General features: G+C 36.0%; 2 protein-coding genes across 4 annotated transcripts in view; one reads left to right on the plus strand and one right to left on the minus strand.

The window, feature by feature from the left end:
* Positions 1-15210, plus strand: part of Flo2 (Flotillin 2) — a 198038-nt gene that overhangs the window by 31689 nt on the left and 151139 nt on the right. The gene's annotated exons all lie outside the window — the stretch shown is intronic.
* LOC128679423 (glucose dehydrogenase [FAD, quinone]-like) lies at positions 695-12826 on the minus strand. Of its 3 annotated transcripts, none has more exons than XM_053761668.1 (5): positions 12750-12826; positions 10289-10496; positions 9447-9557; positions 3593-3737; positions 695-2446 (listed from the first exon to the last, which is right to left on the minus strand). In XM_053761668.1, the coding sequence occupies exons 1-5, from the start codon at positions 12773-12775 to the stop codon at positions 1074-1076; spliced, it is 1863 nt and encodes a 620-aa protein (XP_053617643.1). In that variant the 5' UTR covers positions 12776-12826; the 3' UTR covers positions 695-1073. The 3 variants fall into 3 exon arrangements, with proteins under 3 accessions (XP_053617643.1, XP_053617642.1, XP_053617641.1); XM_053761667.1 differs by lacking the exon at positions 12750-12826 and adding an exon at positions 10767-10921; XM_053761666.1 differs by lacking the exon at positions 12750-12826 and adding an exon at positions 10686-10782.

Consider the following 15210-nt stretch of genomic DNA (forward strand, 5'->3'; position numbering starts at 1 on the left):
TGTTTTTGCATAATTCACATAATGTCCTTAGCTTTAGCAGTTACATACACTCAGTATTAGATTTCCGTGGGTTTTCACAATAATCGCCTGATTTTCGGCCTTAACTTTCGTCATGTGTGAGTAATTGGCATTGGGATGTTTTTGATTTTTGAATGGTCATAGATTTGGGTGACCATGTCAATTATGTCATACTGGATATATAGGTCAAATTCCAAAGGAAAGCCGAATACGAGCGTGTTTTACAAATTTTCATTCTTTTATATGAAATGGCAACAAAAATATGCCCTTATTTACCCCGACACATCGTAGCTCTCTAAGGGATTAACCGATTTTGATCGAGATTTTTGTTAGTGATAACCCAGATTCCAGAATGTTCTTTTCTTGGAAATATTCAACATAATTCAATGGAAATTGTTCAAGGTCGGGTGATTTTTTAAATTAATTAGAATTGTTAATGATGCTGTCATTAAAAAAAATTAAATATAACTAATTCTATCTTAAATTATGACCATTCAGTTCTTTACTGATCGGATTTACATAATTAGGATATCATTCAATTTTCCTTGGTAACCCAAAGATTGTATGGTAAAATAGCTCATTTAAATATTTATTGGAACAGATGGCTTATTATTTTATTCTTGTTTCCTAATTTGTAGACATGGGAGGAATAAAAGTTGTTTGATATGTACGAATTTAATCCAAAGCCTCTTTAAATCAAAGCCGAAATAAATAAGGTCTATTTAATTTGGAGATAATAAATACAATTGAAAAATAATAGTATTGTACCTCGCATCATGTCAATGCATTAATTTCTTGAAAACTTCTTAGTTTTCGTACAAGTCGAAAAGGATATTATATCTCTCATTGATGACGAAAAAAAATTCATAAGAAAATAAATAACTTTGTAACTTTCTAATTTTAATTTCCGGGGCAAATGTCCTGGTAATTGTCTAAAATGACTGTGTTGAATGGGCTTAGGATAAATAAATGTTTGAAACTGTAATAAAAATGTTTAATACTAGCAACAAAATTTATATAAAATACTGGGTAACATAAATTTATCTTAACTACAATCATCTATAATTTATTGGTACTCCCCAGTCTTGTTTGATCATGTCCGCTGCCTTTTCTGCAACCATCATTGTTGGAGCATTCGTATGGGCTGCAGGTACATGCGGCATTATACTAGCATCAACGACTCTTAATCCTCGAATACCATACACCCTTAGTCGAGAATCTACTACGGCCTCTGGATCGTCTCTAGGACCCATCTTATTTGTACAGCAGTGATGATAAATAGTGTTTGTGATTGTTCTCATAGCGCAATACCAGTAGTCATCAGAATTAAATTTGTAACGGGCGCAATTTGGTAATGGTATATCGTGCAACCTACTGTTGTATTTTTGAAAAGCTTTAGTCTTGGACAGCTCTATGGCTTTCCTTATTCCATGGAGTATAACTTTCTGGTCGTGCCCGCCATCAGAAAAATAATTTGCATGAATTATCGGTTTCTGATATGGATTTTTGTCTCTCAACATTATGCGACCTCGAGATTGTGGCAATAAAAGCATGGGGAATACCATCCAAGTGTCCGAGTTTTGGATTGGGCCGTAAACTTTATCATAAACGCGATTATCAATTGAAAATGCCTCTTTATAAGTCGGTTGGGAGACTAAGGAGCCGCCAACAAAGAGTAATTCCAAATCTGGATACCCATCATCGTCGTCGGGATTCTTTGTGTCAAAAAATGCTATAGCTTCAGTGCCGCTTGGAGCTGACAGCGGCCCAGTATGGTGACTGAAGTACTCAATAATATTATCGAAAGTCGCTACTCTTTCCGACCTTATAGAATCCGTTGTGTTTATAACAAAAGTGAGTCCTCCCAACGCCCAATGATCTTGGAGGTTGTAACCAACAGGTAAATCTACTATAGTTGTTATATTATTTTCTGTCAAATGATCTCGCGGGCCAATTCCACTAATCATTAATAATTGTGGTGAGTTGATAGCTCCAGCGGAAAGAATGACCTCTCGTCGAACAGTTATGGAATATTTAGTTCCATCTTTGTTAAACTCGACGCCATACGCTCTTTTTGACCACGGATCTATTAGGATGCGCGTCACCATTGCGTTTTTTACTACATGGAAATTTTGACGGCCATTGATTGGATGTAAGAAAGCTTTGTTTGCGCTCATTCTTGAGCCGTTGTTCATTGTAAACTGGATGATAGAGTATCCGATTTGTTTTTCAGCGTTGTAGTCTATGATTTTCCCGCCTGTCTCCACTCCTGCTTGTAGAAATGCATCTGAGAGGGGTGTGCGCCAATTGGGGTGCTGAAGCATCATTTCGCCTTTTGTTGATCGATATTTTTTGTTCTTGGCCAATTTGGGAATTTGTACGTTTTCAGATTTCTTGAAATATTTCAAAACTGAGTCGAAGTCCCAACCTGTAACAAATAACGCATTTTTACTTGACTTAGTCGACTGTAATGTTTTTCCATAAATCCTAACTATCCTAATTACCTATTAATTTCACCGCTTGGGTTAATTTCACTTCTTAGTTTGGGTATATTATGCTGCATCACAATATTGTATTTGTTAATTAACATTCGAATGAGTTTAAGGTGAATCAATAAAAACAGCTATAAACGGGAGATTATTTTCATATACATATATCTAGTAACCTATTAACCTTGATAACAATAAGCCCATTACCGCGACATGGCTTTTGGGTTTCGCAACAGTTAGCTCAATCTATCTCGTAAGGATGTAAGATGTGATACTGCGATTTTATTAGTCAACAAATATGAGGAAGTACAAAAACAAAATTCCTGTATTGTTATTTATGTATTACTGACCGGTTTTGTGCATACAGATTGCATTGAGATGCATTCATTCAATACGATCGCATTATAGCAAAGTAAACACGTTTGTTCGTATAGAAAGGATGCCCTTGAAAACGTTTCTTTTTTCTTTAATAGGGATTCCCTTTTCCTTTACAAGGATTTACAATTGATACTTATTATATATTTAATTTTAAAATTTTACTTTTACGAATCTCTTCCAGATGTTGAAATATTAATAAAGTTAATCTTATTCCTATCTACACTGTAGATAATTCCTGTAGAGTATACAGGAAACATCAAGTTAGTTGTGTCATATAAAGCGTCATAATTTTGACACTTCCCTACTGCACTTTATCTATATAGAGGTAAAATAAGTATTAATATTTTTTCATAATTCACAGGCTCTCTTTGCGAACACACTTGCGACTGCTACGTTAATTAATTAGATATTACAACTTGATGGTTCGTGTTATTGTGCACTGCAGTGGAATTTGCCTTTATGGCGGAAACTCCATATTGTAGGCACAACGTATATTGACTAAAGCATTTTTTATTTTAGATCTATATCATTTATCAATTAAGATACACAAATTTCTTGCTTTTGCAAACATCCGGGCTGGAAGCGATGGTGGAGACTTCCTGATTTTCCTTTACTGTCACCTGTCGTAATCCCTCCTATTGTCTGGAGTATGTGAGGTGGAGCGCAATACTTGAAATCCACCTGGTGGTAAGTTAAAAAAGCCGTACCTGGGTTACCGTTAGCCGCCCATCTGTCGTAGTCCTTCCTGTTGCCACGCGTGTGCATCATGGAGTGTAGGACAGATGACCCTCCGACCACACGACCTCGTGGCCAAGCGCAGCGTCCACCCCTCATGCCACGACAGCCACCTTTCTGTTAAATAATGACATGAATTAATATAGTTAAAGCGAGCGGAACGGCACGTATGATTGTAGCTAAATGCCCATCCATTTGCCCATCAACGGAATAGTCACAGGAGTTGGTCCTTCGGGAGTTTTCAGAGAGAAAGTACAGTAATGCTTATATACACTAATGCTTGTAGTCGTGGCTATTGGGCGAAACACACTCACAGAGAAGACTGAAGCGCTGGTCTGATAATAAGAGATCAACACGTGTGAAGTGGATCGAGATTATTCAAGATCGACAAAGATGGCAACTGAAGTGAAGGATGCCTACCCGAAGTTTTTCTACTATTTTTCTACTTACGGGTTTTAAAGGGCCCGAGTGGTAGAAAAATACTGAGAAGAAAATGTAGTCGGGAGAAAAATCTGTCCTGTATATTTATCATGAAGAAACCTCATCGCTTAAATAATATATAGTTTTTAATTTTTCAACTTTGATATTAGCAGTAATAGGAAAAAAAATATGCTGAAGGAGAGTTAAGGGCTACACAAAGCATTTGAACTACAGAAAATATAAGTCAGAAGGCTATACTCAATACGCGACTATGACTTGCACTTGTTGATTTTTTCCTTAGTGCGCCTAATTGCGTCCGGTTGTTTGAATAAATAATGAAAATTAAGATAGTCAACTTGCGTCACAATCACTAATGGTGACCGCAAGTTACTAGTGATATCATATAATTACGTGAAACTATTGCGATATTGGGTCTGGTAAACAGGCCTATTGATGCCAGTTTTCATTGGCAAAAGGCCACCATTGACGCAGTGAATGCTTTTTATATTACCCGGGACAGTCATGCGCGGGCGCGCGGTCCTGAATATAGACGGAAAATGTTTTGAGAAATTAATCAGGGTTTTTACCTCAACTTACACATACAAAATCTTAAACTTTAACCGCAAACTGCTAATCCAATGTTAATTTTTTTTCATTTATTATCTTATAGAGGAAACATTCAGTAGGCATTAACTTATCATAGCGAAACCACTAAGGTTTCAGATCATACTAAGAATTGATTTTAATAAGTTTACGTCAATCAACAAACACACACACTAATCTTACAATAAACTGTTCTGTAGGTACCCATAACACTTATATAAAATAAACTCCATAAAATAATCGCAAGGAGATCGGATTGTGACTAATAGACCCGCTCTAGTTAAGTTTATATCCTCCCGCGGATGTCGTACGAGACGAGTAAAGGACATATAGCCTTAGCATCTGAATTTCCAAGTAAAATTGACGTCAGGCAGGCGGCCCTTCGTAAAAATCATCTGAATCTTCAAAACTTTAAGGTTCACACAGCACTGAATGTAACCGAGAACACCGGCTTAGGTCACGTCTCGTTAAGTAACACTGTCGAATGTGATATCCTTCCTGTCTTACGACGCAGGAAGGCCCTCAGGCCTTGATTAAATACTAAATATCTTATTGGATATCTTGTTGTACATTCGAATGTCATTTAGACCCAAAAATAATATAAACGGCCACAAGGCATATAGGTCCCAATATAAAATTAATGTTTAAAAATAATAAAATTGAAAAATGAGGAGGAAACTGGAAATATAGGCTAGAAGACTTCCTCTTCGTCACCAGATCATCGATGAAGAAAAATATGGATGAATTTTAAAACTATTTTATATTTTAGCACTACGCAAATCAAATGACTTTGCTCATACCTACTAAACTCTGTTCCTGTTCTTCTTTTATTTTCGAGTGTGTTAATTGCTGACACTGGTGTCATATTTTATTCATGTCTTTTCTGTGTATTCAGTTTTACGAATACCTTATTATCGTTTCATTTGTACATCGTTATTTTGTGACATTGATCAATGACCCCTAGCACTCCATTGCGACTCGCGCTGTTGAATATCAATTCATTGGACCATGATTCGATTGATGTCATGATACATGTATAATCTGTGGCATTGCTCCTAAACGGACCAACTAATTTTGATCTAGTTTTTGTTTGCAAAGGTTCATTTACACTTAACGAGCTTATGCTCATACTATGGCTGTGATAGCAAGATTTGGAATAGAACGAGTATTAGCTCGTCTAGTGTACATGAGCCTTAACGTGGCTTAATTGAGAGTTGTTTTATGCCTTGATCCATGATTCAATAAAATCAAAATAAATCTACTATCATTGAAACAAGAGAATTCCTCAACGGTTAATAGCACGTCTCTAGTAGGTACGACAATAGAAAAAGAAAAAAAGTTACATTTTTATTAAAAAGTTGTTTTCAGACTATTTTTAATTACGTGCTACAATATGGCCTTTTTAAAATTCAGTTCTAATTATTTTTGTGCCGTTTAGTATCGAGATTACCTCTGCGTGCCGCAAAATGACTAGATGTTAGAATTGATTGTCTGATTACACGTTTTATTTGTTACATAGTTAAATATTATATCTGACCCAGAAATCTTATTATATGATCGTCCTTGAATAGGGTTGGCAGTGTTGAACCAGTAAGTTATTATAACGATAAATAGTCATAATAAAATAAAATAAAATCAATATTGTAAAATCTAAAATTTATACCAAATAGAAGTGTTTCCTTCTACAGTAGTGTCGGAAACGATGGCGGTTAAGTGGTCAAGTCGCTCGCCAGTGAAACGAAACGTCCCAAGTTTGAATCCTACTAGTGCCACATGATTTTGTATACCAGTCTGACTCATATATAAGTATTAGTAGAATAACATTTGTTTCCAGTGAAGGAAAACATCGTGAGGAATCCTGCACTGTAGCACTGTTGATGATTAATCAACTAAGGGAATGCAATGCCAAACCACTCCATTAATATAACCCAGAAAGTCGTGTGTTACATTCCATATAATGCTTATGAACCTCGGCCATGTGAAATAAGAACATAAGAAGAAGCAACTCGGCTGCGACGCAAAGAGTCCCAGGATCCGCTTAAAACGCAGCTTTAAATTCTGAAGATTAGTTATATCCGTTCTCAAGGATCATTTACTATGAATCCTGTCCGAAATAATTATTTATAGACGGGAGAATACGGAATGGTTCTACTATTCTTGAGAAACCACACACCACAAGACGTATTTCCATATGCATCAATATTCAATGAATCACATAATCTACATTTTGATATTGGCATTACAATCGATTACAAAACGTACATAACGACGTGCCTTCAACCACGTAGGTATGTATTATAGAATGTTTAACACTTCACTGCGGTTATATATGCCATCTTCATTCAGTATGTATTCTGATAATTATACTATTATTATTTTCACCATCATCCTCGCGTGTTTTGATGTGACACCTGACGTCTAAGATTTACGTTTTGAAGATTCGGCGCTGATCTTATGACCAACCCTTTTTGGAAATGCTTTCGCTGCCTATCATAGTCGCCTCGTACGACATCACCACTGACAGGAGGTTATGGAGTGGCGGGAACCACACGCATATACCCAATGTTATTATAATATAAAGTATTTGGAACACTAAGTTGTATTCCGTGAAAAACATTCTGGATGTAGGCGCCAAAATGACTAGGATGAAATTTGACACGTCTGCGGCCGAAACGGTGGACAAATTTAGTCACATTTTGAGTACCTGGTGGCAGCCAGCGCAGCGCAGACGTGTTTCGCCCAGTCCCATTTCATCCTAGTCATTTTGGCGCCTACATCCAGAATGTTTTATAAATATATAATAAGGAGGGACGGCTTCGATGAAAAACTTGAATAGAATTTAGAAAATTTAGCAGGCCTTTTTATTAAGCGGCTAAGCAGTGGGACACAGCATCTACTGGCTAGTAAAATAAAATAAAATAAAAAACGCTATTTCTACTTTAACTGGTTGGAAAATACGTAATAGGGATACCATTAAAATATATATAAAGATATGTATAAGTGGCCTGTATAGCTTATTCATAACGATGATAATATAATCATCAGTATTCTATTGCCTTTAGGTGTAGTTGCATTAGTGTGAACGAACGCATATGCATACTTCTTTCTTCGCTCACTATGTCGTCGTGACACATGACGTCGTTATATCATAACCACGGTTCAGCATTGCAACTTAATAGATTCTAAATAACCGCAATTAAATGATGTATAAAATCTTGAATGAAATGTCTTGTGTCCAAGGTTTTTGGTTATTCCACCATATCACCATAATCTTGATATTTTTGGTGGAATTTTATAATCTTCCATTAGCAGTATTTACGATTACATGTTGTGGATTGTTTCTATTAACACCTACTTCCAAAATCAAGAAAAAAATCTTAAGAAAATTAGGAGCTTGATCACTGATTTTAACATTACATATTATAAAAAGAGGTCCCTGTCGCGTCTGTCTGTAAGCGTACACAAAAACGACAGATTTTGGTACGTTTTCCACCAATAATGTGATTCCTGAGGACAGTTTAGGTATATAGTGTCCGCCAAAGGACGATATATTACTTCTGAACGTTTCGTCTTTCTGTTTTATATATATTTCTTTCTTTCCTCAAAATCGGGCCATTACATTAAAAAAAAATTATAAACATAAATACAAATCTTTTCTCTTTATTATTTTAGTATAAAAGTATATAGTATATATAGATGTATCTAGTAAAGAGTTAACTTTATTTTTAAGAGATCTGATCAGCTCCGCCTGTTACCAACAAAAACTTACCAATTGTAAACCCACATTTATATCTCAATGAGTTAATAACTCTTTTTTTACTATATTTGGCTATGATTGCCAGCGAATCTATCGTGCCTGGTCATATATTAAAAGATCTGTTAATGATTATTTGCGGTTAAAGAAAACCAGATTACTAAACATCTAGTTATTTTAATGGAAATCGATAAATATATTATAATTGCTTGTTTTATCTTACTAGGCAGTAAATTGTAAGCATCGTTGACGCACAAATATAATTTATAATGTCAGTAATAAATACTAAATAAATCTATGTATAATTTAAATCATCATCATCTATTTTCATGTCTTAACAGCTGGGTCACTGGCGTACCTATAGTTATATTCTATAAGTATATTCTGCACCAAGAAAAAAGTCCCTAATGCGCGGCGCTACAGTCGTCGACAACATTAACATGTTTCCGCAGCACCTCTTGTGGTGTGATCGGCACTGCTTTTATACTAGTCATGATAGATTCATATTTTCATTGGGATTCATAGTTTCATTTTAAGAGTAGTATGTGAGGAGTGGGGAATATCAATTCCATTCAGATTTTCTTAGGAATGCAGTTATTCAAACCCTAGTTCATGATAAAAAAAATAAAATTAAAAATATACCTACCTAAAATTACAATGTACGAGTATAATAAGGTGTTTAGATTAATAAGAATGTTAATCATCTTAATAGAGTTCGTGATATATAGCTGTAAGTCTACATAGTATTTTGTAGCCAAATACGATTAATTGAATATTTTTGTTATGATTATATATTATGTCGCAGCCATATGGTTAAATCAGCCATTTCATTAGAAAGCTAGCCCATTTATTAAACGCCGGAATTCACGGAAAGTTAGACAAATATGGCGTCATACAGCTCGCACAGCAAGCAATGTTTTAATAAAAGTGATTTTTAACAATATTTAGTTTTTTTTCTTTTTTATTGACTACCTATTTTGTCTTTAGTTTCATTAGCTACAACGTTGGCAATCCTTGTAGTACTTACTAAGGAGCTAAGGAGTACTTACTTGCGGTTCTGTGTGGTAGTTCCAATTGGCATCGGTAAACTGCAGCATCGTAGCCAGCACCGGGATGTCCATGTACGGTTGCTCACTGCCACCAGCCTCTATCAGCAATACCTGATGAATTGTTTTAGAAAATCAATACTTTAAATACTTTAAAAAAAATTACATGCGAATTCTGACTCGTGTACAATAGAAATTTTCATATACTACAACACGCTTTCACGATTCCATGCACCATGGTAGACACCCTGATAGAACTTAACAGTCATGTAAAGTCTGTGAAAGACTTAAATAATATCTGATCTATACCACACTCGATAAAAAGAATTATGGTATAGGAAATATTTGAAGTCACGAGAGGAAAACAAAGAGGTTTTCATTAATAAGGTAGTGAAAAAAATGATAATAAATAAATACCTATATACATACGAAGTGGCGAGACACGGTACTTTGGGTAGATCTTTTATGCATAATAAAAAAAAATAGTCGCGACAGACGAGTCCGTCAGTCGCGACTATTTTTTCACTACTTTTTAGAAGTGTCAATTTTAACTTGAAATTACGCACAAAGAATCCACCCAAGCTGCCGTATCTTACCACTTCTCATGTATATAGGTAACTTAGATTTAGTCTACGTCTGTGACCTGCATTTATTTCTGATAGACTGTACTTTTGTAATACCCTGTATACGTAAATCAGCATGAGCTTTGCAATTAATTGGTAAAAACGATCTAATGCCAAAAAAATGGCGTAAGGTCATCGCAACATAGACTTAGTCCAGCATTTATTACGTATAGACTGTGAGGACAAATATACAATGTATTGATTACATAATTTGATACTGACCTTAAAATCCTTCACTTCAGTGAGCCTATTACTGAGCACACATCCCGCTGTGCCAGCGCCTATGATGATGAAGTCGTATTCCGGTAGTATGACCGTTGCATCAGGTGGCTCGCCCGATAGGATTTGGTTGGTGTCTCGAAGGATTCCTGCTATGGCCTCCAGAATAGAACCCCGTGCAGCCAGCGCTGGTGACAGGAGGCATAATGTACTGAAAAATAAAGTTATCATGAACTTCCGGCCGTAAGGATATAATCCCGGATATTTTCCGAATTAATGCTTGCTCTCTAAGTGTAATTATCGTGTTTTTTTAATTATATTATTTTTTTGTATCATTGTCAAGTATCACTTTGTAAAGGTCGGCTCCATTTAATTTATGAATTATATTCATAAAAATTACATATAATATATAATAGTCCGGTTATCACGAAACGGCCGGTTTTTAGTGACGCGACGATATTTCCTTAAGATTATTTCGTACATTGCTATTCCGCGCCAGGTCATTCCACTCACTGACATTGTCACTTGAGAATCAACAAGTTGAAATTAATTTATTTTTTAATACTTATACAGTTTTGGTGTAAAAGCACTGAAACCCTTGACTGACAACAACTGAATAAAACTCTGGTCAGGAAACGTATATAGAGCAACCTTTAATAATCTTCAGGTAAATACCAGAGTTCTCAATAATTACATTTACACCCATTCATCCTTATAAAAATTTTACAAGGACAGTTTGGGACGCGTATTTACAAAATACGTCACAGTTGAAAGTTGTCCATTTTTTATCTAAAAGATCAGGGTTCGGTACAGCTGCACTGCTGCTATATCCTGTAACAGACTAAGTCTTGAGTGAATTGTTACTCAACAGTCAGTTATAATAAAATTCAGGAACTTTCCCGATTCGTCCAGTTGGTAAGGTAACCATTTTGATTTTCAACTTTATATATGATATTATCAACGCGGGATAAGTTCCACCTCCTAAATAAACTTTCACACAAATTTAAAACAAATTAGACTTGTCTATCAAATCTTAAATAAATATCATCCTTATATAAAGTATCAAAACAAAATAAATTACCTATCTTTCTAGGTTACATGGCTGAAATTATATACATTCTGATACGGGTGAAAACTTCTAGTTTTTGTTAATACGCGTCCGGGAAGTAATGTTATATTCGAGAATCTTTTGTTTTATTTTTTTTTATCCAGTTATTAAACTATTTGTGCAAACAACTATAACGTTACCTTGTCACTATACTCGTATGTACCGCCTTTTTGATTTCATTTATATTACATACAGACGGAGACCGTCTGTATTTTGTACTGCCATTTTACGACTTGCATATTAGCTCGCAAACTCCCACACAAGATAGAAATCGTGAAAAAAAAATGCCCAGCCTTTGCCCAGAAGTAAGATACTTGTTGCTTTCAATGACATAAAATTGGGCTAAGCTGTGTTTTGGTGAATGCTGTCTGTTAAAAGTATACTTACCTACTAAAATATTGCGTACGCATTTTGGAGAAAAACCTAAATGCCTACTCAACATTTTTTGCTCCCGGTCAAAGTCCTCATCGTATAAATGATACTAAATTTAGAAATCTTGTCCTGTGATGGGTTTTACGTATGGAAGTATTTTCATTGACGTCATTCTATCGATTTCGTTATCCGGTTTATTTAGTTGTTGTTATTAGATCAACGACTTATTAAAAAAATAGTAGTCCTATTTGTTTATTGGACCACTTTTGTATTTTTTCTAGACTAAAATTTTAAGACTTATATTAGTGTCACTATTCAGAAGTTAGACTCACTTAGAATGATTTTTATTATGTTCGTAAATTATTTATTTATTAAACTTTATTGTTCCAAGTATAAACTTATAAACAAATGGCGAAGTTATTGCAAAAAGCATTGTCTCCCATCTAACCTTTAGGGTAAAAACATACATACAACAAATTCAGATGATGAATTATGAGAAAAAAAGTATTAAATAGAGAGAGTGTCCAACAGATGAGCGTGAGCTAAGTATCTGTCGAGATCTTGAGTCTCAAAATTTCCATTAGAGCAAAGTCGCGGCACAGCAATTATTTTTAGCAATTTAGATAGAATAAACATGCCGTGTGTTTCTGTGGGTCTTCCGTCCTAGAATAGAACCACTCATATCCTCCCGCTGATGTCGTAAGAGACGACCAAGGGTCACATGGCCTTGGGCCAAGGCTATCAGCTGCCAAATCAGCTATCAAGCCCCTTAACAATTAATAGGTAACTATAGCGCTCAGCGACTGAGTAATATGCTTAGATGAAAAAGAGCATTTTCAATGAGGGTGTTTGACCTGTTGTAAAATCACAGCCGAAACTTCAAATTTTAAAGATTTGTTTCTCGGACTGATCACGGGCGTCACAGGCCCGAATGCGACCGGGAACACGCGAAGATGGGAGTGAAAACTAGAGTGAATATCTCACCTTATCAATACGTAATAAGAGCACATCACACTTATACACTTGCACTAAAAACGGTGAACACAATTTGCAGGCTCGAATGCACATTAGAAATTGAACAGTGTCAAACTTGTTCATAACTTAATAACTTTTTGATGGCAGGGTCATCAAATACGTCAAATATCTTTGCCATTAAATAGTTGTATAATGAGCGAAATAGTACATGTACCTGATAGCAATTGCACGAACATTTAATTAGACCCGCTACTCCCGCTACCCGCTAACCCGTTAATTTGTATTTGAATCGAGTTAATTCTTATAGCTGCCGCTCAAGTCTTCATCGTCATTTTTCCGCAACAGTTATTTTTAGTATTTCTACTAATATAAACAAATAAAAAATTGAAGTGGCGGTGGTGGTTAAGACGCCCGCTTGTGGAAGGAAAGTTCCTAGGTTCGAATCCTACTAGTGCCTAATGAGGTATACCAATCTGACTCATATATAGTAGTTTTCATAGATCACCTACTTCCGGTGAAGGAAAAAATCATGAGGAAACTTGCACATTGGAATTGTGTGTGAAATGGAGATGGCAATGGTAAACCACTATTAATAGTGCCAAAAAAATTGTTGTGTGTGTTTCATTCCATGTAATTACCACGACCTTCAGCCATGAAGAAATACGACTATGAAGAAAGAAAAATAAAAAATACCTAAGTCACGTCATTTATTATCATAAGCCGAACAAAAAAATGGTTTTGATTTATGTTCGATGTCTTTTTACATTTTACGAGCAATAATACGAGTAGATATTAGCCCAGGAGGTGTCCCTTGAACCTCGATTTCGATCGATTTCGTTTTGGAATGGATTTTTTTGACGTAAAGATAATAGAAGGATGGGGCACGTCCCCCTTATTATATGGCCTATGTTTCTCATCTCACTTACCTTTGTACTCAATATCATCAAAATCTGTTGCTACAAAAAGAAAAATACAAAATGATAACATAACTATACAGAGCATAGATCAGCAACATTATTTTACCAGGAATCCCTGATACAAAAGTCCAATGCCCTACGCGTCCAGTATAGGTTCAGGATGTTCTATCTACCTCCTCTTACCTCGACCTGTAGCGCGTCAGGGATATTTGCTACTGACCACATAGAGACTTGTATGCAGAGATGGACTTAGGCTCAGTTTTTTCCCAAACAGTCCGGCGCAAACCCATCTTGTGCTTGGATTTGTGCCCGACTTTTTGGATCAACGCCGAATTTGCCCAATATTGTCTGCTCAAATCAGATTCTGATGTAAACCGACGGAGGAAACAAACAGGGCAAATATTGGGAGTAAGCCCATGTATGCTTCTATGCCATCCTCGTCCTTCTGATGCAGCGCTTTCGCAGCGGTGACAGCCATAACGTTGAGTGCTAACATGGACAGTCCCATATTGAAGCACTGCATAGTTCATATTGGCCTCAATCTCAAGGCCAAGTTCATGTATGCAAGTTGATTCCGTATGTATTAAATTTTACACGTGTTTTGCAAATAAATTATCTTTATATTTTTATTAAACTGAAACTTCTTTAACGGCGTTGTGCACTATTTATGATGGCAAAAAAATATTAAACTCGCGTCCGGACCAGGTCGAAAATTCGTGAGACGTCAAAAATGCGCAACGTTAATATTCAAGTTTTCACTTCTACCGGAGTGCAACACGTTTTTTTGTCACGTAGATGTTAGTGACCTAACCTATCTTAAGGTATTTTGATCCGAAATAAAGATTGTAGTATTACCAAGATTCGGGTACCGACGCGTCCGAAGTCACCGTGACATTTTATCCGGAAGACTGCTCTTTCCGTATGGCTAGTGAACTCGTGTACTGAATTTTGAAGACCTTGGAATTTTCCTTGGTTCGATTTTGAGGGAATGGAGCGCGTGTTGTTATTATATTTTAGCGTGTCGATTAGACTAAATTTATGAGTACCGATAAAAGGCACCAACATAGCTTTAACTGTGGTGTTGTATAACACCACAGTTAAAGCTATGTTGTTGTTGGTTGTTCATGGTTTGGGAGAGGCATCACATTGGAAATAAATGTCAGGGTTACACCTGGACATGTTTTCTTTGCTAACTATAATAGGATCACTCCATACCTTTCTGTGGATGCCATACGATCCGACTAGGTAGTGGATAAAAGGACAGGTCAGTTGATAAGTGTAAACAAACAAGATTGGTGTCCCACGGCCTGTCCTAAAATCATAGCCGTATCTTCGAAATTTAAAAAGGTTTATTTTTACGTGGCAACGACTGCCAAGTGGCGTAAAGGAAAGACTTGAAACCGAGCGATGTAAGTTTTACGTGGACCTCAGGCATCGGGGCTTCACATCCTATAATTAAACTAAATTCACGTGAATATGAAGGAGTGAGAGAGACAATAAAGGATAGGTAGGTAAGAAGAAAGGGAATTTAGGGAAACGTTGTTTAAAAACAA

The sequence above is a fragment of the Plodia interpunctella genome, chromosome 21 (assembly GCF_027563975.2).
Source record: "Plodia interpunctella isolate USDA-ARS_2022_Savannah chromosome 21, ilPloInte3.2, whole genome shotgun sequence".
Classification (NCBI taxonomy): domain Eukaryota; kingdom Metazoa; phylum Arthropoda; class Insecta; order Lepidoptera; family Pyralidae; genus Plodia; species Plodia interpunctella.

Excerpts from the sequence above, each read along its gene's own strand:
- LOC128679423 (XM_053761666.1), bottom strand. The coding sequence starts at position 10,768 with ATGTACGAAATAATCTTAAGGAAATATCGTCGCGTCACTAAAAACCGG. Across the intron at positions 9,558-10,288 it reads CTGAAGTGAAGGATTTTAAG|GTATTGCTGATAGAGGCTGG; the intron begins GTCAGTATCAAA and ends ACAATTCATCAG. Across the intron at positions 2,447-3,592 it reads GGCGGCTAACGGTAACCCAG|GTTGGGACTTCGACTCAGTT; the intron begins GTACGGCTTTTT and ends TATTTGTTACAG.